Source organism: Haemaphysalis longicornis, unplaced genomic scaffold (genome assembly GCF_048455015.1).
Source record: "Haemaphysalis longicornis isolate Haplotype H1 unplaced genomic scaffold, Haemaphysalis longicornis Haplotype H1 scaffold_1, whole genome shotgun sequence".
Classification (NCBI taxonomy): Eukaryota; Metazoa; Arthropoda; class Arachnida; order Ixodida; family Ixodidae; genus Haemaphysalis; species Haemaphysalis longicornis.
The window spans coordinates 399,993,672-400,016,691 of record NW_027526203.1 but is presented as its reverse complement, the minus strand read 5'-3'; the positions used below and the strand labels follow the sequence as shown (position 1 = coordinate 400,016,691).

Below are 23,020 nucleotides of genomic sequence, written 5' to 3'. Positions count from 1 at the left end.
CCCCCCCCCCCCCCCCCCGCCTCAAGATTTTTCCGGTTGGCCCTGTGCTCCTTGTTATGCGTGGTACGTCGCGTCACAGTTCCTCAACTCATTGAGGGACTCATGGTAGCGTGTAAACAATGGCGCATATCCTTCGAACGCGCCGCTATTAGAAACATTCACGCCTGATGGCCGACGCCTGGACGGTTACATAGAACCGGAGCATTGAAGGACTGATAGAACGAAGCGCCTCAGCCAGGATGACTACGGAGGGGTAAAGCCCCGAAGCGATGCCCCTCTCTGGTAAGCTAAGCGCGGGACGCGAAACGCGGGGGTTATCCTTTTGTGTGATTCCATAGTATTCTCCAAAGTCAAACCCTTGCATTGTCTTTTTGTATGGTTCCATACTATTCTCCCAAATACCATGTGTCGTCAGACACTCAAATGCGTGGCGACATGTCGCTGATGTAGACACGGAAATGATTGGCCGGCTGGGCCGTTCTCCGCTGGAAGAGCACCCTCTCCCCACACCGAAACTTTTCAACTCTCCCGAGCTTTGGAGGCGCGCTCTGCCCGCCTGTCCGACCAGCTTCGGCTGGCGGAGCGGGCTGTAGCGGCTGGCAAGACATGCGGGGAACTGGACTGATGAATTCCCCTCTTGAAGACTCCATTTAAATATTGCCAACCATAAAGATGTTTATCCTCCTCCTCCGAAGAGGAAAACCGCGCGACTTAAACACAGAAGATAGACTCTTCGCGGTGTGGCGGGGGAACCAAGGAGTAGATTCAAAAAGGTGGGACTGCCGTCACTTGATTGGTGAACGAAAGGAAACGATTAACTTTGCCTGTCTAAGCGGAACCGCGCGCAGCACAGTGGTGGCAGCTGACTTTTAAGACTCCTGGAAGGTGACCGAAGAGAACGACGAGCCTACGTATCGGGAGGCTATGCGCGGAGGGGGGTCTTTGTGAGTATGCCGCTTTACGCGCGTCACCCGTTCATATCCCCTCTCCTTCACGTTATGATGCCGAACGCGAAGGGTGTCCTTTGAGTGGGGTAATTGTATACGGTCACAGCGTACGCGCACGGCGTGTCTGTCCCCTTCTGAAAGCGCTGCTGCTGACGGAGTCACTCATTTGCGATCCCTCGGTTGGGCAGATTTGTTTTGCTGTATTTCTTCCTAACCTAAAAAGCTGGGGAACAGCGCGATGGGAAAAATTGGCCGTGTATCTGCTCCTTTCGTTGCAAATGCCGTCAAAAGACGATAGTCTTTATCGGCTTTTGCGAAGTAAATGCCTCCCTTCGCTTTCCTGCTCACCTCTCATGTTGTTCCTCTTGCGTCGCGCTCCTCCCAAGGTAAAGACGCCAAAGGTTTGCTTAAATCACTTTAAATTTCCCGCGTTCCACTGCTCCAAACCGGGTGTCTCGATGCGAACGCTGCCGTACGGCGAAGACGCGCTTTAGTCGAGGCGCCCTACTTCAACGTTTATAGAACCGCGTTTCCATACTCCACGTGCGTTGCAAGCAGAACGTGGAACCTATCTAGTGGAACCTTTCGTAACTCTTGCCACTTGATTTCTTCAAATGCCGCCAGAAGCTATATGGCGCGGGCGACAGCAGGCGACGGCGGAGTGATATTTTTTTCTTCAGTTGATGAAGTATTTAATCTCGCCAAAATCAAACATGTACAATTTTTCATAAAGGAACGCTGCAAATATCACTTCTGTATTAATTTGTTGTCTTATATATGCGTAATGTCTTGTTGTGCTTCAACAATATTAACAAGTATGAACATTACACCGGACTTAGACGGGCACATTTAGCTGTGACTATATAAGACTATTGCGCAGTCATTGTTTTACTTTGGCCGGGTGGCTGAATCGAGTCACAGACAGACAGACGGACAGACAGACATACAGACATACAGACAGACCAAAATTTCTGGGTTTAAGTAGCCCAAGAAAGACTATCGTCTTTAAAAAGGGCCGCACTGCGACTTCTAGAGCCGGTTCCACACCTGAAGGCATGACGGTCCCTAACCCTACTACAGGCGGACGGCGGTCGCAACAGTAGTGAAGACCCTATGGCCATCTTTGGTCTCTGTCACAACTAAAGCCCCTCCATATCGTCCACGGCCGCTTTCTTTCAGGGGGACGGCCGACGAGACTAGTGTATATGGAGGGGCCTTAGTAACAACGGAAGTACGTCGGAAGGCAGAAGTTTCCCTGGCTTTTGGGGAATGTAATGCTCGTATTAAGTGCCAAGACACAAATGAGGTCTTAAATTAATGTAAATAACTTCTTCAACTGATTAATCCTCGCATCATCACTGGTGTCTTCTGAGGATTGAGGTTGCTATGTGGCTTACCAGTGTAGATCGTTTCTGAATTATCTGACATTAAATAACAATTTTCGGAGATGTAAACGAGGTGATAATAAATTAGTAAGTGCCTGCGAGACAGAAAATTTGCATTTCGCTTCCTTTCTTAAATGCAATATCGCGTTAGATAAACATGGCAGCTCAAACAGCTACACTCGCGGATACGATCACAGTCACAGACGAGTTTCTGCTCTTTGTGAAAATATATAGAACGCTTGAAAGAAGTGCCCATAACCAAGCAGATAGGTAACTTTGGGTGATAAACCCACAAGTACAAAACGTGTAAACGCTTAATATGTATGGTGTGCGAAGTTGGAGAGAGTTTTCCAGAATTTATTGGGACTACGTTAGCATCCCTACATGAAGAGGTAGAAATATAGCTCTTCTTGCAGCAGTTTTAGTAGTTTGCTTTTACAGGTACGCCGTGTGAGGTAGCGATTGTCGCATGGTGTGCCCGTTATCCCTCACTTTTTTTAGCACGTTTCATGTCAACGCATGCATGCATCGTAAAACTATTTTACGAACTTTACATGCACAGCGCTGCATGTGCGCAAGCGAAAAACTTTCGTACTAGTGGCGAGGACACGAACGTGCCTTTTCGGCAGATTTTAAAGCGAAGTGTTTTACCTCTACCTGCCAAGGGTTCCGTCGCGACCGTTGGTGTCAACAGAAAACTCCCGCGAACAAATAGAATTTACTGGCACCGTCAGGAATCAAGCCTGGAACGAACACAGAAACGGAGCGAGAGCCCGATGTTTTACCCATTGAGCTACGAGCCCACGCGGAGATGGGGAGACAGACAGTGCACTAACCGAGCACATCTGCAGGTTTCCCCACGTGATAGCGTCATGCGACCTCTCGCGCCGCTGTGCGTTCCGCCCACGGCACGTGTAGCGGCCGTGAGCAAACCTTGCGCATGCGCTGTGAATTATAAAAATTAAATGAAGCTCACACCAACGCATCACATCTCACTTCTCGGTCTCTGCCGCTGATCTCGTTGCCTCTGTCGGCGGCGGCAAAGACGGAGGAGAAGTGAGATCGTCTAACACCGTGTTCGAGCCTTCTTTAATTTTATAAGAAGTTTCCACTCATGTGCTTAACCAATACAACTCAACCAACCACCGTTCATGAATCATGCATTGATTTACCCTTAGCTAAGAATATCTCTTTGAAGTAATAAAGGGTGTCGTTAAGTGCATTTCACTTGTCTCTGGTTTCACTGTTTGTAGAGCCACGTGTGTGAACTTAAATGACGTCGCATGGGTAATCGTTGTGGGTTTAGTTCACAGCCTCGCTTTCCAACCACCTTCAGAGTGGATTGGAGCGCATTTTCTTCAACTCTTCTTCGCATTAATTGAAGTTTTGTGGGCGCGAGAGTATTGTCCTTTCAATACTCAACCAATATGGCATGACCAATGTATGTCGGAGTTAAAACATGCCACAGACCGCAGGCCCTCTGAAGAACCCTAGACGTCTACGCCCCCCCCCCTTCCCCGCACACCCTCCCACGTCCGCCCAGGTGTGAACAACTGTTACTAATACATTCTGAAGTGTTTTCTGTGTCACATGGATGAATCTTTCAACAATCGTCCGCATTACCTATGTAACGAGAATGACTGAGTAGTTATCACCGTAACTAACTTTTCAATTTTTAGCCAACCTCGCATAGTCTGGAACCATCACGGTCGCTATCAGCCAAAGCTATACTTTAACTGTGCCCGTTATACAGTCCGTTTCCTGCGGAAATACTCGATTGTGTAGCATTTAAGTATGGCGGGCCATGGTATTCTGGAGGTTTTCTTGGTACACACGGGGGAACGAAACGCTGACTCATTTCGATCGTCGACCAGCGCCAGAAGCTGGTGCTGGGTCTGTACAAATATATCTACCTGTTTTCTGGTGGACCAAAAAGCTTTCCAAGAGAATTTCGTTTTCTCCCGTCCCTAACGAAAACTACGAGGTTTCATATGCGCCGTATACATAAAAGCATTGCGCCCAAGCTCAAACACTGCAAAGAGCTGCATTATTGTTTAGCTTTAGAACCGGCAGTGTGTACTCCTCTGAATAATGCCAGCGCACACACGTCCGCTAAAAATACGTCCTTTCCTAATACTTCAAATCAAAATAGTTGGACCTCATTATAGTTCCCTCTCCAAATCTCATGAGAAAATTCCAAACACAGCAGGATTTTGCTTAACCTGCGCATAACATGACTACGCGCAAAGGCATGGTCAGACGCCGCCGTCTTTGCGTTATTAAAATAAAATCTCCTTATTTGGAACTCAGTTAATTCGAGATTACAGTTAATTCGAACTGACGCCGGGTCCTGGCACAGCACTATATTTCAACGCGGGAAAAATCGGGGTCCCTGTCTTCAAACTAGGAGCCCATACACCGCTCCTAATGAGTGGAATGCGCTACAAAACCGAACTAAATTTATTAGACACTCAAAATAACGAGAGAGAAGCACAAGCAAACACGCACGAGGCACGGAATGCACTGCCAGCGCACACCAGCGCTCCGGTGTGTAGCCAGTTTTCATTTGCGTGCAAAGCGGGCGCCGCCGGTACTCCCCATGGTGCGGCAAAAGTCGTTGCAAGGCGCCATTTACTTATTATCAAAATCACTTGACGCATTACGCGTTATTCGCGGTAACAAGTCCAGATGTGGTTTCTCTGGGGTCTGCCCCGCAGCACGGCATGATGGCTGCTCATAGCGCACGCCCGTTCTTATTCAAACTCTGCCTAATTCGAACTAGTTTAAGGTCCGGTTCTAGTTAAAATTAACCAGCCTTTGCTGTATTTTTCTGCCAAATTGAAAGTTGTACATGCATTTAATAGTGAACACTCATGACTTGCTATACCTTATCCAGGAATGCGACCTAGACCTAGAACGGATTCACAGCCCAGACAGGGTACAAAATAGTACACGCCTTCAGGCAGGCCAAGGGCTTTTATGCATTTCGCACAGGAAACTTGACAGATATAACTATTTCAGAATACCAAAGTAAAACTCAAAAGGGGGCACTCGACATTGGGGCTGTACCTAAATATTAGCCAAGTAGGTGATGTTATTGTGAATGACACACTCATTACAAGGCGTACGCTGATTTAACGCAAGTAATCACGTGAAGGTATCCTCATGTAATGTAATGCCTGCATTAGAAGCCCGTGCGTGCATTACGTGCTGAATCACGGGCGCGGATTTGCACCACGCGCAATCATGATTTTTGTCCAGCTCACAACTTCACCTGACATTAAAGAAACATACTGTTCAAACCAATATTATAATAGAGAATTCAAAGGCGCTTGTAAACTACCGAGTGGGTGTATGCAACCTTAGTCCCCCCGAAACAAAAAACTTCTGGCTGCGCGCCTGGTGTGCACGTCCCTCTTTCCGGTTACACACAAAAAATTCGCTTTCTGCCACCCTTCTCCATCCTTGAAAATTACCAAAAAGCGCGATTCTCCGATCAAAAAAAAAAAATCACATGTGCACGTCGGTGCTCTCTGTCGCATCTTGTTGCGGAAAAAAAATCGTGCGGATCGAACTGCTTGGCACCCCCACCTACATTGGCGCTATCCAATAGGTTGATGGTTAGGGTAGATATCAAAATGTTGCAAAATTATGGTATTCAGTTGCACTAATAGCGAGAGAATGGGGTGGTGGTCCTGCGGATGTTTTCGTGGACTAGCAAAAATGAGAAAGAATCTTGAGGTGCATGCGTACGCTGTCACTCATAGGGCCTCATTTTCCCGGATTACAAACATAAATGGAGATAAGCTGCGGCGTCACCGGAAGTTTTTTTTTTTTCCTGGTGCGGGAAAGGAAGGGGGGGGGGGGGTGCTCGAACTTATGGTAAAGGGTGCGGTGAATGGGACGGAAACTCGCGCGAAAAGCTCATCAGCCAAGAGCTCACCGGACATAATCCCACCCATTCTTCCGAAACCCGTTGCAAAGCACTTTATGAACTTAAACCCGCCGCGGTGGCTGAGTGGCTAAGGCGTTGCGCTGCTGAGCACGAGGTCGCGGGTTCGATTCCCGGCCGCGGCGGCCGCTTTTCTGATGGAGGCGAAAAGCAAAAACGCCCGTGTGCACGAGATTTCGGCGCACGTTAAAGATCCCCAGGTGGTCAAAATTAATCCGGAGCCCTCCACTACGGCGTGCCTCATCGCCTGCGTTGCGTCGGCGCGTTAAACCCTACAATAAATCAATCAATCAATCAATCAGTCAATTTACGAACTTAAGCAGCCTCCTAAAAAAACTATGCGCGCAGTTGTCATCACTGGGTCCATAAAAAAAAGTGCAGCCTCTTTTTTTTCAGTCAACCGTCCGGCGGTTTGGCACCTTTTTCGCCTCCGGGCCCCCATCAGAGATCGTGCCGCGATACCCCCGTATGTTAAGCCAGTTTTCGTTTTCTCTTATGTTCGTGCTTCATCCTCTGCTGTAAATACTTGTGTATCCGTGTAACTAGACTTTTGTTCCTCCGCCTTGTCATCTGGTGCCTCACAAGCCTTCCACGACGACACAACCAACATCACCGACAAACCAAACTTTACTGACATGATGGCGCCAAAGAAGTATAGGTGCCAAAACCCTGTCCAATCAAGATAGATCAAACTGATCTTTTACATACCTTGATACATTCCCGTAAATGTTACTGTTACTACTTTGTACGTGCCACTAAATAATGGCGGTACATTGTGTCTTTGGCTAGCACACTTGTTGGCTGTATTCCACGAGCTGACGTAATACCTTTATCTCATAAAATTTAAACAAACGTATGCACATTCATTACACGGCACTTCTTCATGGCTAAATGACACATAGCTTATTGGCTGTAACTGCAGTTGCTACACTTGTTTCACATTAATGTATTCTTCCACAATTTTTGCGTTTGTGGGCTTCCTCAAAACGTACCGTGGTTGGTTAGCACGCCATGATACATAAGAACCATGCAAGCTGCACAAAACATATGGTTGTATGCTACGAACTGTACATGCATGCCGAAGTCACCAAGGTTAGTTTCATTTAATTTTTCAGTCACTAAATCACGCACTGCTCAAAGATAAAAAATGGGGAGAGGGGGCATCATCTGATAGTTTTGCAGTCACCCCAACAGTGAAACGAACTAAGACACCAGTGTAACGCAACCATGTAAGGTGAAGCGATTTTATTGTGTCCACTTGCTTTCCGCAGATCATGGCCGGTCGGCATGCAAACAGGACATAACTAAAGACTAGACATTCCTCGACAAGGCGGCCCGGCCTTTCTGCAGCCACAGCACAGGGCTCCCCCTTCTTTGGGGGATAAACATAGCTTAGCTGGCTTCAAAGGGTGTCGTTTGGTACCCAGAGCGCGGAGGTGTAGAGGTCATTTCACCTTCATGCCAATACCACTTCATACGAGCTTAGTTCTTGTCTACAAGCACAGTTTTCTTCATTTTCTTTAATATGCTTTTGTGCAATTCTCTTGTCCTTTAAATTGTGACAATTTGCGGAGGATACCTGCAGCACTAACTGTCTGTCAGCTTTTCGTCTATTAATTACACATACTTTCTACGCATTCTTCTCAGTAGCAGGACTCCACCAGCCATGTTGGACCATTATGTGCACTGTGTCAGAGTTCTCAGCTCCAGGAAACAATGATGGTGCACACTGTGAGACTTGTTTATTCACGCCACAAAAAAAAAATGTGGAATACGGGGGAAAGAAACGTCACCTTCATGTATGTATTTGCGAGCAAACCAAACACCGCTTGTCACCTAACAAAACCCAACTATGAAAGACAATGTTTCACTAATTCAGTTATGCAACCTTATCATGTTTGCCATATGCCCTGTTTCTGTTCACGCTGCTAATTTCCTACCATGCGTTGGAGTGCAAGGGCCTTTTGGACGTGGTATATTCTCAAGGTAATTAGCTGCGGCCGTTAAGTCAGCCGTATGCCATTTTTAGCGTCCAGCTCTTCCCCAGCTTTGGTGTTCTGCAATCTAACATCGTACACCTTGAAAGGATAGACCAACTCAACCAAATACAACCCAACTGCTGCTAGAGAAAGCCACGAGCGTTTATAAACCAAGAACTTTAAATTTAAATAAGCAGCTGTAACGCTTGAACGAAGTTTAGTTCTTCTAAGATAGGGTAACTTCTCGTATAAGCACGCTATAATCGCATAGACGAACTGTTCCTACCGTTACAAAACATTGAACGAGGCCGTTCGCGCACCAAGAAGACCGACGCTGTTCCCGCCCACATGTCACGACAACACTTGAGCAATTCCCCCAGCATCAATTTAGCTTAAATAGTGCACTAACAATGACTCACTGCAGAAAGACGATATTCTGAAGCAACACTGCGAACGAGCGAGCAAGGGGGCCCCCGCTCGGATAGAAACGCGAGCGCGACAAGTTCTGTAGATTCACTTGCAACTCTGGACCGGCGGCCGCCGTTCGACGCGGCCTCGGGAATCCTGGCGTCCTCGACTCAGGTGCTGTCACGTGACATTATGTCAGAGTTTCAAACGGTGCGGAAAATGCTATCCCAGTCACTCAGCTAGCGAGGTGTAGAAAAAAACCTTGAAACAAACTACAGGAAATGCATCCTCTTGGGGAGCAGTCAGCGCTGTCTTAAAAGGCAGTTCCCCGGGTCGCAACTATTAAATCTTCATTTGCCATGTTACGGGCATTGACGTCTTGGACATCCCTCAAAACCACAACAATACCTCTGAGATAGAAAACATACGCAGGTGGCCTCTTCTTTTAGAGTAATGGCAAAACCTCCAAAAGATGGTCCCTGAAGACATGGAAAGTTCTAGGTGAAGTGCACAACTGCAAAACAGTAAAACAACGCGCCGACTCACCGTAGCGTAGAACCAAGCCCCATGATCTCGAAGTTGGCTGCACGAAGTGGCCAGGAGCTTGAACTTTCTGTCCCCTACAGCAAGACCTTCACGGAGAGTGTTTCCGACAACCTTCTCGATGACAGAATACCTCCAGCTGCTGAACATGAGAGAGTAGGACAAGTTGCGAAGATCATCATCCCGAAAGGATACGCGAAGCGAGTACTCGGGGTCGAACTTGCGCAGGATTCGATTGTCGCTGTGCACCTGTGCAGGCAGCAAGAGCACTCTGGACGGCGTGACAATGGCCCGACGGACCAGGCACGTGCCGGCGGGAACTTTAGGAATCCTGGCTGGAGCTGTGCAGAACCTGGCATATAGATGTGGCAGAATGGCGGGAATGTCCACGATTTCGTGCTCCTCGATGGCGCTACGAATTGCGAAGAGAGCCGATTCAAGAGCAAGGTTATTTTGTTTGCAAAACCTAAACAGGTCCAGTTCAAACTCTTCCAGCTGGTCAGGAGCAAGCAAGGCCATTTGAGCGAAGCCGTTGTTTCCTTGCTGTAGGACGGCGCTCAGGGCGTAGCATGTGGAAAAACAGAGATGCTCTTTTATGTTGTACGTGAAACGCTTCTTGATGTCTTTAAACTGAGAGGCAACCTTGCGGGTCAACATGGGGCAGTACTGAAAGGTCGTCTCTCGCTCACAACGGGCACTCAGGCGGCTGATCGCTTGCCGTACCTTTAACTTATTTTTGAGGCTCAACATGATGACGGAACTCCCTCCAATGTCAGCACCGCGGAGCACCCACCAGCAAGGACATCCTAGTTGGAACACCCGGTTGTACCAGACGTATTGATCCTTGGGCGGCGGATCTGACGCCATTGGATCGTCCATATTTCTATACAGTAATGGCACGGTAGTCAAGTGAAGGTAGACGGATGTCGTATCCCTGTCTTTCTCGGCATCGTTTATGATCACGCGGAAAATGCTGGAATACGATATCTCCAACTTGAAAGTGCTATGGTTGTGCCTGCAGCTGGGATTGTGATTCAACTTCAGGATCACTTGCAGCAGCCTCTCATCGTTCTTGAAGGCGCAGCTCAGGGTGTAACCGGGGGCTCCGGCTTGAGCAACGACGACGTGGCTCTGTACGAAGAGGCAGAGTCCCGCAAGGGTGCCGAAGGCGAGGGCCTCCAGTTGGATGTTGCTCTCGTACGGAGTCCAGCCGCGCCAAAAAGCGTGCTCGCGGTCAGGTATAAGCCACTGCAGGCGGCCTTTGAAAGGGATAATAACGCCCAGGCAGCACCACTGGTGCAGTATCTTCGAGCATAGGTTGTGTAGCTCGCGTGCAGGGACACTGTTCAGCAGCGTGATGGTGACCACAGCCTGGAACATTCGCTCTCCCGAGTGGGTGCCCGGTTGAAGCACAATGTTTGTCAGTTGAAAGTTAGTCTTGTGCCATGTATCAAGTGTTGTGAAGAACCGCCGATGCAACTGCACGTAGTCTTGCAGCTCATCTCCGGCCTGCTCCTTCCACACCACAAGGAAGGTCAGACTGTTGTCCATCTCGTCCAAGACGCCTGAAATAGATATTACTACTTCAAAAGCATTGTCCTAGCCGACAAAAGCGTATAATAAAAGGAACTCGGGTGTTGTTTGATTGATTCCCGACCGCGGCGGCCGCTTTTCTGATGGAGGCGAAAAGCAAAAACGCCCGTGTGTACGAGATTTCGGCGCACGTTAAAGATCCCCAGGTGGTGAAAATTAATCCGCAGCCCTCCACTACGGCGCGCCTCATCGCCTGCGTTGCGTCGGCGCGTTAAACCCTACAATCAATCAATGTTGTGGGATTGAAATTCAAATGTTAAAGGAGTGCCCGAATCTGGAGCGTCCCGATTTCGATGCATACTTTTCGCACAATTGCGCTATACCGGGAACGCATCATTTCCTTATCAAAACATTAAAGACCAACTGCACCTAAATTTTTCTTTCCCCATATTTGATACAAATAGTTAATGCTCGCGAAACCACCGTGACGGATTCCTACGGCTCGTACTTGCACAGCACATTAACTGCCCGTCATTCAAAGTAGTTCTGTAGCAGACGACGTTGCACCTGGCGGAGGGTCACCGAAACAAGTTCCGCAGAAGCTTGTGACGTAGAAGAATTAGACAGTCACCCGCCGCGGAGCCTGAGTGGCTATGGCGTTGTCCTGCTGAGCACAAGGACGCGAATTCAATACCAGGCCGCGGCGGCCACTTTTTTTGACGGAGGCGAAAAAGAAGATCGCCCGTGTGTTCGAGATTTTGGCAAGATCCCCAGGTGGTCAAAATTAATCCGGAGCCCTCCACTACGGCACGCCTCATCGCCTGTGCAGCCTCGGCGCGTTAAAGTCTGCACTGAATCAAGAAACAGACAGTCCACCTTTTTAAGTTCCGTGCCAGATAATGAAGGGACTAAGTGATACACCTTATGAGGAAAGTCTGTATCAGCTGCAATCGCTCTCCCCCTTTGAGCTTTTTGCCGGGTGCACATAAGCTCCGCAGGTAGTTGCGCGACTGCCCTGCCACGGTGTACCACCTGCCGGTATCACATGTTTTAAAGGTAACCGCATAGGTAGCAATATTCACCATTTTTAATGCAGTATAGGAGATTAGAAGCCTGCGAACTCGACGCGCTTGTGAAGCTTTTAGAGCTAGCAAAACGTTTTCCATTATAAAATAGCTCGAAACGCGCGCTTACGACTACAGTTATCCTTTCTGTTGCATATGTCGCAGAAAGCAGTAGAAAGCAAGATATTTTATAAATCCTTGATTCCTTGCATTTAGTACGCTCAATATTTGTTGTACTTGGGCTGACAAGGCCTGCACCAATGCCGCTTTCACCGCTTAGACCTTTCCAAAAGTTTAGTGACCTCACTATAGACTTCTAGTACGTGTGGGTGGGTATAAAAATTTGCCACTTCTCCCTCACCTACTGTGTGAACCAAAATATGCCTTACGCGGGGCAACTAATATAGACGGATGAAGTTCGGCCGTCGTCCTCGCGACGTATAAATGTAAAGAAGCTGCCCCTCTTCTAAACGATGAACATTATTTTTTCTATAGCAAAATAAATCATTTACTTTTTAGAGTGCTCAATTTAGTTTTCTTGAAAGTAAAATGTTATAAAGTGCAATTCCCCAGGTGAAAGTAAGAAACAGTGGTAGATAGGTAACTTTTGTCGCGTTTTAGCACATCATGAAGCTTTTTTTTTTTTCAAATTCAAATTTGTTCATTTAGGCATTTACATCTCATGTTTCAAGGAGTGTTTTCAAAAAGCCAGCACAGGCGCTGGCTTGACGAGGACCGTATACCCCGTGTACACACGTCGACAGCAGCTCAGAACTGCCGGCCTCTAATTACAAAGCAAGTGTCATGTGATACAGAACAGCTTTGTAAGCTAACAAACGGTTTTAAATTGATTTTGCGATTTGACCCTCAACGTGCAGCTAGGTAAAAGTTACAAGGCTGTTAGCAAAATTGCACGTAAGACACTGTAGAAACAGTGTGATTGATCGTCGCCCGTGCGCGGTTCGCACACCGCGAAAAAAGCGCGACAATGGCCAAGGCGCCGGCCAACGAAAGCTGCTTTTCGGTATCGTATACTAGCAAACAGCTTTGTCAACCTGGACCCTGCTTTTTAACTCGCAACAATGCCAAGGATTGTTACTCCGGCAGGTGCTCTGATGAAAAAGAATTGTCAAGTGGTATATTGCTTCTCGGTTGATAACGCCATGTCGCGCTTTTTTCGCTGCATTGCGCCTAACTTCATTAGCCATGGCAAAATATTAGTGGCAGTACTTTGGAAACAACGGAGCGAAATGCGATGCTTACCACGCGCATTTTACGGCTGCTGTGAGCTAAATTCCCTGTGAGCCGCCGCCTATACGGGCACGTCCGCTAACGATTCGTCCCCTACGTCACGTCCGGCCGCCAGTGATGGCCACCTGTTTCAGTTTGGGTTCCGAAAACGTAAATTGTTACTAGCCGTTTAGGTTGCGCGTCTCCTATTTGACGCGCAGTGTTTTGCAGTTACCGCTTATTTGTGTGTACTGTCAGATTACAGTATTTTTACGTTGCCGAAAATTTTAGTTCAGTTGGCGTTTCAGCTCGAAGCAACTTTCTGTTAAAGAATGAGGAGTTATTAAAATATCAGTGCGTCAAATAAACTTGCGTCTATTGCATAAATATGCAATGCCATGAACACTATCTCGGCTACACCGGCATCAGAGTCAAAGAGTACCTAGAAAGCACAGCTGAAATAATGAGCACAAAAATTAATACGAGGACAGAGGAATACAAAGAAATGCAAATGAATAACAGCCTCAAATTCATGTTGGCTTCTAGGACCGAAAGCTCCTAGTATGCGCTGACCATCAAAACGTCTATACTACTCGTTTGAAAGTGTGTTCTACCATAGCACTGGATTCCTGTTCAATATGGTGCGATCTGTATAGCGCGCGTCAGGCTTGTCTATAGAGCAAGCCAGCGCTCGGCTCCGGAGCAAGCTGGTGACATTTGCTGGAGGCTGCTGCGTTGAAGATAGCTTGCCATTGCGCCTGCGCGGATATCGGACAGGCTGGGGCCGGTCGTCGTTTCGGATGGGCTCCTCTAATTTGCAGACGCCGCTACCCCTCTAGGAGCGCTTTTTTGTTTTGTAACAGTAACTTTATTTACAAATATATACAGAACCGTATGCAGTGGTTACAGTGGTTTCCGAGTACATCAGAACATGGCTTAACTTCAACATAAAAAGGAGGCGTTCGGCTATCATGCGAGGAGAGGGTCAGAATGCTTTGCCAGGTAAGTGTAAGCCAATCGAGGAGTATTGCCCGCAATGCCACAGAGCGTTTGTGAAACTTAAGCAAGAGAGATTGCCTACAGGGCTACTCTGCCATTGCACAAAGTTTGAAGTGAGCGGGATATAGGGAAGGGAGAAGATAGGGCTCTTGGGTAAAGCCATTCCTTGTTATAAGTGGGCTCCAGCGTTACCCGGAGCTAGCCCTCAAATTGCGTCCCATCTCCTCTGCTGTTGTGACTTGAAATCCAAGAGAGCTCGCGTTCCCCGATTCAGTGCGTCGCGTAGCTCGGAGTCTGCCTCAGCCCCGTCGAGGGCGGCAGCTGCCCATTGTGCCTTTTGGACCGAATGCCGCCACGCCGGTCGGGGGCGTTCAGTACATTCGACGGCATCGACTCTCGCCCTCCATAGCGAGTGGAGCCCTATTACATGGACACAGTCGCGAAGGAGCGGGCGTTCCGAGGCCGCATCTAGGAACTTCAAGTTTGTCCAAGTTATTTTCCAGCGCGTGTTGAAGGAGCACTGCAGCTCATCCCAGAAGTAGAACGCCGTGTTACAGTCCATGAATACGTGCTCGGCCGTTTCCCTCCTTCCGCACAGTAGACAGTTGGCCCCTCCCGGCAGAAAAAAACCGCGTTCCTCCTGTCTCGCCTTTGTAGGCAGTAGACCCTTGTGAAAGCGGAAGAAAAAGTCCTTCGGGCCGGTCGGGATAGGGAGCTTCCGTACTCGCCGCAGGACGTCACTTTTCGGCCGACCAAGGGGTGGTAGGCGGTACATAGGCGGTGGGAGGGTCTGTTCGAGGTCCCAATACAGCTTCCTTGGTTTCACTGAGCAGAGGTATTCGCACGGGAAGCGTTCCTGTAAGAGGGCCACCGCCCCCGCCACTTCTCTGTCCTCCACAGTGCCAGCCTTGTGCGGTGACGGCCACGCGGTGCAATATCCCCGCAGGCAGTGACGACCTGCGCTAATCTTCTGAAATTCTCGCGTAGCAAACAAAAGCACACAACAAGAATGCACTGCAGTGCTGTCGGTCGAACCTTTTGCGCAATTACGTAATTGGCTGCCTGATAATGCATCGGGTCAAATTAAGCGCTTATCTCCCGTGCCACCACTTACGCCTGGCACTCCAGAACAGAAGCGCTCCTCGCGGGTGGCGGCGCCTGCAAATTATAGTGGCCCATGTTAAACGATGACCTGGTCGAGCCTGTCCGATATCCGTGCACGCGCAATGGAAATCGATTCCCAACCGACGAGGCACCAGCAGATACCGCCAGCATTCTTTGAAGCGCGCTCGCTAGCCCTAGACAAGCCTGACGTGCACTGTACAGTCATGGACAAATCAAATACGAACCGCGGAACGCACGGCCGAAGATACCGGTTCCGTCAACTGGCATGCCGCTGCCTTCACCTTGTGTGGGTTGGCATAATTAGTGGCAGAATTCTAGTATTCACAAAAATTAAGAAGTCAGGTAGGTATCATTCTTAGGTCAGTTGCCCTTACACAACAATGTTGCCGGCCCGATTTTTTTTTTTTTTTCGTTTTTTATCGCAGGCACCTCGTGCTTGCAGAGATCTCCCGAGCGGGCAGCTATGAACACGGTTTTGGGCGTGACTTAGGCAGGGTGTCGATCCGGATTCTTTTCGGGTTCGGTTTGGGTTCAAGCCTTTCGGGTTCAGTTACGGGTTCGGTTCCGGAGCACCATTCCGTTCCGGTTCGAACCAGTTAAAACGAGTTCTAACGGGTTCGGAGAAGAAAAAAAACAGGGCTTTTTGTGTTTAATTTTTTGGTGCTTTTAAAGTGCCTTTTTAATTTTTTAACACTTCAAGACAAAGTCAATTCAGAATTCCGCAATTACAGGCAAACTATCTATCAAAACTGTTCATTAATTTTCAGTGCGTCGTCAAGTCGATGCTTTTGGGGTGAATGAAACAAGTTGGGCAAACGGAGAGTCTCCTGCTCGAAAACTGAATATTCCTGAAGAAGTTAGGAGTTCGGGGAGAGGGCGGACGGGGGAGTGTGGTCGTCAAGCGGGAGTAGGCGACCTTTTAAAGAAGACCCTTGAGTTTTCAGCATTTCTTATAGGACTCTATTGAATTTGCAGACAATGCTTGCGACGTTGGAGGAATCTTTAAACAGCAGGCTACACTTCAAATCCAGAGAACGCAGATGTCACTACTTCCTGTCTGAGCACCCCGCGAGGAGCATGGCTGACAGACAGAGATCCATGTTCCCGCTGTACACACTTCAGCATCGATATAATGCAATGTGTTTATGTTTCTAATGAAATTAAATTCTACAACCAAAAAATTGGGAAAGTTTCGCAAAAAAATTGCTTTTTTAAATCTGTAGCTGAGCCTAACGGGGACATTAAAAAGGCAATGTCTGTTCCATTTGTTTTGCCTTTTATACAATTTGTTCCAATTTGTTCCATTTGTTTTGCCTTTTATTTGTTTTGCCTTTTATCGTTTGCCTTTTATACAAAACACATATAGTTTATACAAATCTGAGGGACGTCGCTATCACTATACACTATATACAGTTCGTCGTAGAGAGCCGGGCGGATAGGGCGCCTCTATCGCGCTGTGCGCGCTCCAGGAAGAATAATGCAACATGTTTTTGGTAGCAATGAAAGAACCTGTAAAGGCCTACATCTGGGTAGAATTTCAGAAAAAATCTAAGATGTGTTTCTTTTTATATTAGCGTCTGAACTTTGTGTTTTCCAGTTTTTTCTTCAAACTTATTGGGACGAGACATGCATCCCTAACATATATAACTTGATATGGCACTGTGCACACTTCATGGCTGGTCGCGAGCCACTACTGGAAACCGGTTCCCTACCTGCACATGAAGCGCATTTGCAACGCTTTCCAGCAGACACCTCAGCGCTACAGAAAATAATTGAATATTCGCTAATCAGAGGTCTCTACAAGCTGGTGTGACAACCTGGACCGACTCCACTCATCGGCGTTCTTGAGAACCTGTCTCTTCACAAAATCTACGAACTATATCTTGACGGAACCATGAACTCTAAAATGCTATCCACCAATTCAAGTGTTGAACCTTGAACCGTGATATCTTTTCAGTTAGTCTCTCCCTCCGTGCCCTGTCCTTCCCCCTAGGGCATTCATGCCTCCCCAGACAAAGCTGTTCCTCCTCCTCCTTCAAACTTGCGCGCCCGTTGCGTCTTGACCGTATAGTATACAATTATAATATTCCATATTTTTGTTCATAAATGTAGGACACACACGTGAGAAAAATGTGAAGGTTTATACTTAAGTACGTGTAATATAAGCTCAAAGTTAAAAAAAAAAAAAACTTGCACCCCTCGGTCTAACGACAACGATGGTCGAACGCCAAGCTTTCTCGTGGTGGACTCTTTGGTTGGCCGATCCCACACTGCGAGTATGAGCTCCTCTGGAGGTATACGCGCCACTTTTCCAGAATACCCACAGCAACTCTCGGGTGGGCACTCCGTAGGCCTAACGTTCGGGTTTGGGGTGTACGGCGCGAAGCGGTACCTGCTGCTTCGTGTTCGCTTCGACCGTGTCGAAATGGAGCACCCGGATGGACGCCGGCTTCATAACGCGAGCGGCCCAGGCTCGATTGCGGCCACTTCACCCGCGATCACTCATCGCCATCGTCAGAGAAAGTTGGCTTTTCTGCAGGGCGTATTGGCGTACAATGACATCAGTGCGGACACAACGCTTCGCTTTAAAATTGGGCTCTGAGCCGAATTTGACATTTTATTGCGAAAAATTTATATTTGAATGCAACAAAAGCTATTTTGGAGAAGTTCACACCAGGCTTAATTTGAGCAGAAATTTACGAATTTCCCGTCATGAATATTTTCGTAGATAGACGTCGCTTAACTTCACTTAGGCGCACGGGCAGGTAGCTACGGGGGTCCACCTTCTCGAGTCCCAATTTTTTTACATGAAAACAAAATTTTTCCCAGTCAGAATAAGGGTGAGTCGGAACATTAAAATAACCAGGGAATGATATAAATAAATTTCAGGCACGTTTAAGAACTCGACCAGCCACCCTTTGTTCTATCTTATCTGAAATCACCCGGGGGCCGAATTAACGGACCTTTAGTGTGTACTTGTTTTTAAAACCCTTGGATGAATATAAAATATGCATTAGGTAAATATTAATTAACTTCAATGCGAGATGTCAATCCTTACGCCAGAAACAACATAACAGCGCAATGCATGTGCACAAAGAAAAGCATTTTATAGCATTCAGATGGTCTTCCTATTTTGTGCACAACAACAAACGCATGCAAACTACATTTTTCGATTAGATTTATTTGCACTTGAAAACATTATTGACAGTTCTTGCGCACTTCTGTGACACGAGTTGAAATTCAAGGATTTGATCCAAAGGGGGGTCGTTCAGTCGATGATTGAAGATGAAAAGATTACTAGCTTTAGGTCGACGGCATGCGGCCAACAAACAACGGTATATACTTCAAAACAGCCAAGTTTATTAACGCGTATTATTTTACAAAGCGTTGCCCGGGGCCGCCGTTCGCAGATGGGGGTCCGCACACAAAAAGAGGAACGTGAAGACACTTCGGACTCCGTGGGTCCCTCCGTGATACTCCCAAATTCCTTTTTTTTTTTTTTCCGAACCCTACCGCGAACTAAAGTGGATTTGCCGCATGACATGTTAGAATAACGCCTCCACACAGCACAAATTTTAAAGCTGCCTTTTAGCACAACGTTTCAATTATGAAGAAAAGCCACACTTGAAGGGCGGGCATAGAGATAAGTGTATGAGCGATTTTGGCTGCAAAGGTAATTGTGCAACAATAGGACACGTATCACCATATTTCATCGTGGGGTCCCCCACCACTTTTGCAAGTAGAGAAGGAATCTTCGGCGCGCTACCGGCCGAGTACCACTGGCATAAAAAATCAGGGGTGTTTCGTGTCGCCATCGTCTGCCGGACATAACATGCATTGCATCCAAGCCGCATTTAAGGGGGCCCGATAACTGGCGCTTGAATGCGGATATCTAAGAAAAGAATGCACCATATGTGACCTCAAAGACCACTGTGAGGAGTATCACGTACAGGCGCCGTCAGAAGTAATTGGAGCACGGGAGCTGTGGCCGAACCGCATCGGAGCGCCGTGTAGCTGCACCGGCGGTAAACGAAAGGAGCAGAACACGCATGCGCGTCTGCCGACGGTGATAGCCCATCTATGCTTCACAACCCATTTCTTTTAACGCGGCTTCGAGTGAATTATTCGCAGCATACTGGTCTCGGCGATGGCGCTGATAGCAGAGGTGGTATCTGGCAGTGTCGCTCACACACTTTCAGCGCCCGCGAGCTGCTGGAGAAGCGTCGTAATCGGGAGGGTCTGAAATGAGAATTTTTTTTTTAATATGTTTAGGTGGGTATGCTATCAGCGCCACCGCCGAGACCAGTATGCTGCGAATAATTTGCTTTAAGCCGCGTTGAAAGAAGTGGGTTGAGGAGTATAGATGGGCTATCACCGTCGGCAGGCGCGCATGCGTGTTCTGCTCCTTTCGTTTACCGCCGGTGCAGCTACACGGCGCTCCTATTAGGTTCGGCCGCAGCTCCCGTGCTCCAATTACTTTTGACTGCACCTGTACTCCTTCTAGTAAGTTCACGCTGGACTTACAAACGTTTAGAAATGTCTGCGGCTGTCAATGCATCGTTCCAGTGAACAGTTCTAGCTCGTAAAGTGCATTATTCAAAAACCACTACAAATCAAGTGATACTATGGTTGACTGATTCAACGGTTACTCAACCGCGGGGAAATTTACCTCAGTCGGCCACATAGCAATCGGCCATACAGCAGTCGCAGTTTGAATACGATAACATGAAGCCTACTGCTTCCGAACCCTTTCGAGCAGCCTCACCACACCAGGTTCGCCGAAACAACTGTGAAAATAGCCTTACAGCATCCACATTTCTGCCTGCTAGGATAATTCCAAGTTTCATCGATCACACAGAACTAGTTTAATGGATGACTAGAAATGATTCCTTTAGTTTCTTAGGCTACTTTGGTTGATACCTTCGTAAAAATTGGAAAATGTCCTAAGCCGTTTTTGTATATATCCTACATCTCAAAAATTTCAGTTTATTAAACTGCGAAACAAAGGAACGTGGAAACATCAGCTTCGCTGGATGCATTCATGTTATCAATAAATTAGTGGGCCGTTATTTTTGTCTTGTGGTTTTGATAACTTCGAAGCGGTTAATAAATGCTCCAAAAGCAAGATATACTGGGTTTCACCTGACCAATCACCCGTGTAGTATTTCTTTTTGAGCCGTTTAATTTATGGGAAACGTACGAACTGCCCCAAGCACGCACACACACCGACACATTGGTCACAAAAAAAGCTGCTATGCTCGACTCACTGGGTGTCCTTGGAAAAAACCCAAGGAATATAACGAGGTGGGATGTGAACAATTGCGAGATTTGGTTAAGGGCCTAAGGGGTTGTGGCAGCTAAATAGGATAGAATTCACTGTAATGTAGTCGGAAGCCGGTTTCAGTATGGGGCAAGTTTTACCTGTATCAGGCGCAAATATATCAAAACAAGCAGAATACCCCGTACATCATCTTGAGCTAAGAGAAAGCACCCACGTTGGTTGGCCTTTTTCTTTTCGGATGTATTTACTGCAATGCTTTCCCGCTGCGGCCTTGTGATGCCGAAGAATAAAAAAAGGATACGAGCCCAACGCAGCCACAGCACGATATATGTGTGGCAGCGTAGCACCATTCTCGCATATCAGGTGAGTCGCATCGTTTTCAATGATAGGGCGGTGCCCGGCAGTGCTCCTCTAACTGCGCGGTTGGATTCCTCCGGCGCTGATTTATCGAAGCAAGAAGCAGCCGCGAAGAAGCGAGTGATAGCGGCATGTATGCTGTACTGCTAGGGCGCGCCTGCGCTGTGCGCGGTCTCGACAGCAGGCGCCGCGCAACCAGACGGCGCAGCGATTAGTTTTGGCCACCGCTCCCGTGGTCCGTTTACTTCAGCTCACTACATCGGTGGCTTTTGCCACGTGCTCCCGTGGTCCGGAATATTAAGTCCCAGCCTGTACATTTTCTTGCCCATTTAAACACGATTGCACTGGTGCAAAGAACGGATCGCGGGTCTAACATTTTGCATCCCACAAGGTGGGATTCCATTTGAGGCCAAGGCTTGGTTTGACCGCTAAGAGCCACATGTATGTAAAGGGTGAGGCTTGTTGGCACGGCACTGCAACAATAAACGCTGACACTGCGAAGGACGAGGCGAAGGGCAACGAGTGTGTCCCCTCGCTTCGTTGATTGATTGATTGTAGGGTTTAACGCGCCGACGCAACGCAGGCGATGAGGCGCGCCGTAGGGGAGGGCTCCGGATTAATTTTCACCAGCTGGGGATCTTTAACGTGCGCCGAAATCTCGTACACACGGGCGTTTTTGCTTTTCGCCTCCATCAGAAAAGCGGCGGCCGCGAATCGAACCCGCGATCTCGTGCTCAGCAGTGCAACGCCTTAGCCACTGAGCCACCGCGGCGGGTCCCCTACGCTTCGTGCGTGTGTCAGCTACATTTTCTCGTTGCGGAGTTCAAAATTAATTGGTTGTTTAACCTTGGGCCTTTACTATTCTTCAAATACAAAGGAAACTTGCGAGACGTATGCAGAGGTTTCTTGTGCATCTGTGCAGAAGTCGCAACTAAATACTCAGTCACAACTGAGCAGCCATCTGAAGCATTCCATAAGAAGCACGCTGAGAAAGCAACGCATGCATGGATCTAGATCGCACAGCCATATGGAGCAGCATGTTTCGAAGGCTGTGCTCTTCGTTTGTACTCATTTGCATCCGCCCAGTACAAATGCGACCCAATTGTAGTGCGTGCTCCGCACGATGTAAATTGGTTGCTGCTTCACAGTGGGGCATTCCGACAATCTGCAAATGAGCAGATCAACAGGAGAGGAAGCTCTTCTGCGATCGGGGTCAAGTAATGCAATAACAAACGATTTAATTAGTATCTACAGCGCAACCCCAACAGGAGGCAAGGGAATAGACGTTCACCCCCCCCCCCCCCCTTTCCCCCACGGGTTCATTCCCGCTGACGCAGCTGTCAGCAACCGCTATTAACTCGCGGGTCTTCCTCTGCTATTGCGGTGTGATGCAACGAAAACACCAGGGTCGCGGTGAAACCGTTGGAGGCAGCCCGCCCTACGTCTATTCTCTAGTCGTCAATCCTTCGTCTTAAAGTGGGGCTCCGATAACTGAAATTCATGTTATTCACGGCACACACTCCTTAACACTGCCCTTGCTTTTCACGAGCGTCAGCGTTACCGCTTCGCGGCCAAACTTGAACCGGTGGAAACGCCCAAAGGTTGAGAACAACCGTGTACTCACGTGTGGCGTCTTGAGCAAGCTGCGCGTACTCGATGAATGAAAAATCTCGCTCGCCAGACGATCCCTGCTATCGCTGTTTTGTGACGTCACCGTGACGAATGCGTCACTGCGTGGTAGGTCGGGACAACTGCGCTCGCTGGCTGGGTTAGATGCGCCAGCATCTGCTAACTCACCGGATTTTGCTAAGCGCGCTATTACGCAGGGCGGTATTCTGAAGTTCGGTAATTGTTTCCCGAATTCGCTCATTTGAACTGACTGAGACCTGCTTTGGTAGGAATTCAGTCTCGTCACGCGATTCTTGACGTTTCAAGGCGTTGAATGGAACCACCTTTAAGTAATATGTAGCTGCTTCTTCTGTTCTTTACTTGTAGAAAAAATTACCCACCCTGATGGTTCAATGATTGTGATACAGAGTCCAAAGACGTAGGTGGTCAAAATTATCTTGCAGCATTTCACTACGGCGCGCCTCACAGCCCACGGATAGCTTCGGCGTGTTAAACAATTATACATATTTCATTTTTTAACGTTCTAAAATTTACTGAGTACATAAATTACTGACAAGATACATGTAATACCCCCTAAATGGGGTCTTC

The 23,020-nt window shown here is 47.9% G+C and overlaps 1 protein-coding gene across 1 annotated transcript in view; it reads right to left on the bottom strand.

Moving 5' to 3' along the window:
• Positions 1-22,548, bottom strand: part of LOC144155399 (uncharacterized) — a gene marked incomplete in the record, with an annotated part of 58,434 nt that extends 35,886 nt beyond the window's left edge. Inside the window, 2 exon segments of the mRNA XM_077686796.1 lie at positions 9,218-10,779; positions 22,428-22,548. Of these exon segments, the coding sequence (XP_077542922.1) occupies positions 9,218-10,765 (1,548 nt within the window).
• Positions 22,549-23,020: the final 472 nt, after the last annotated feature.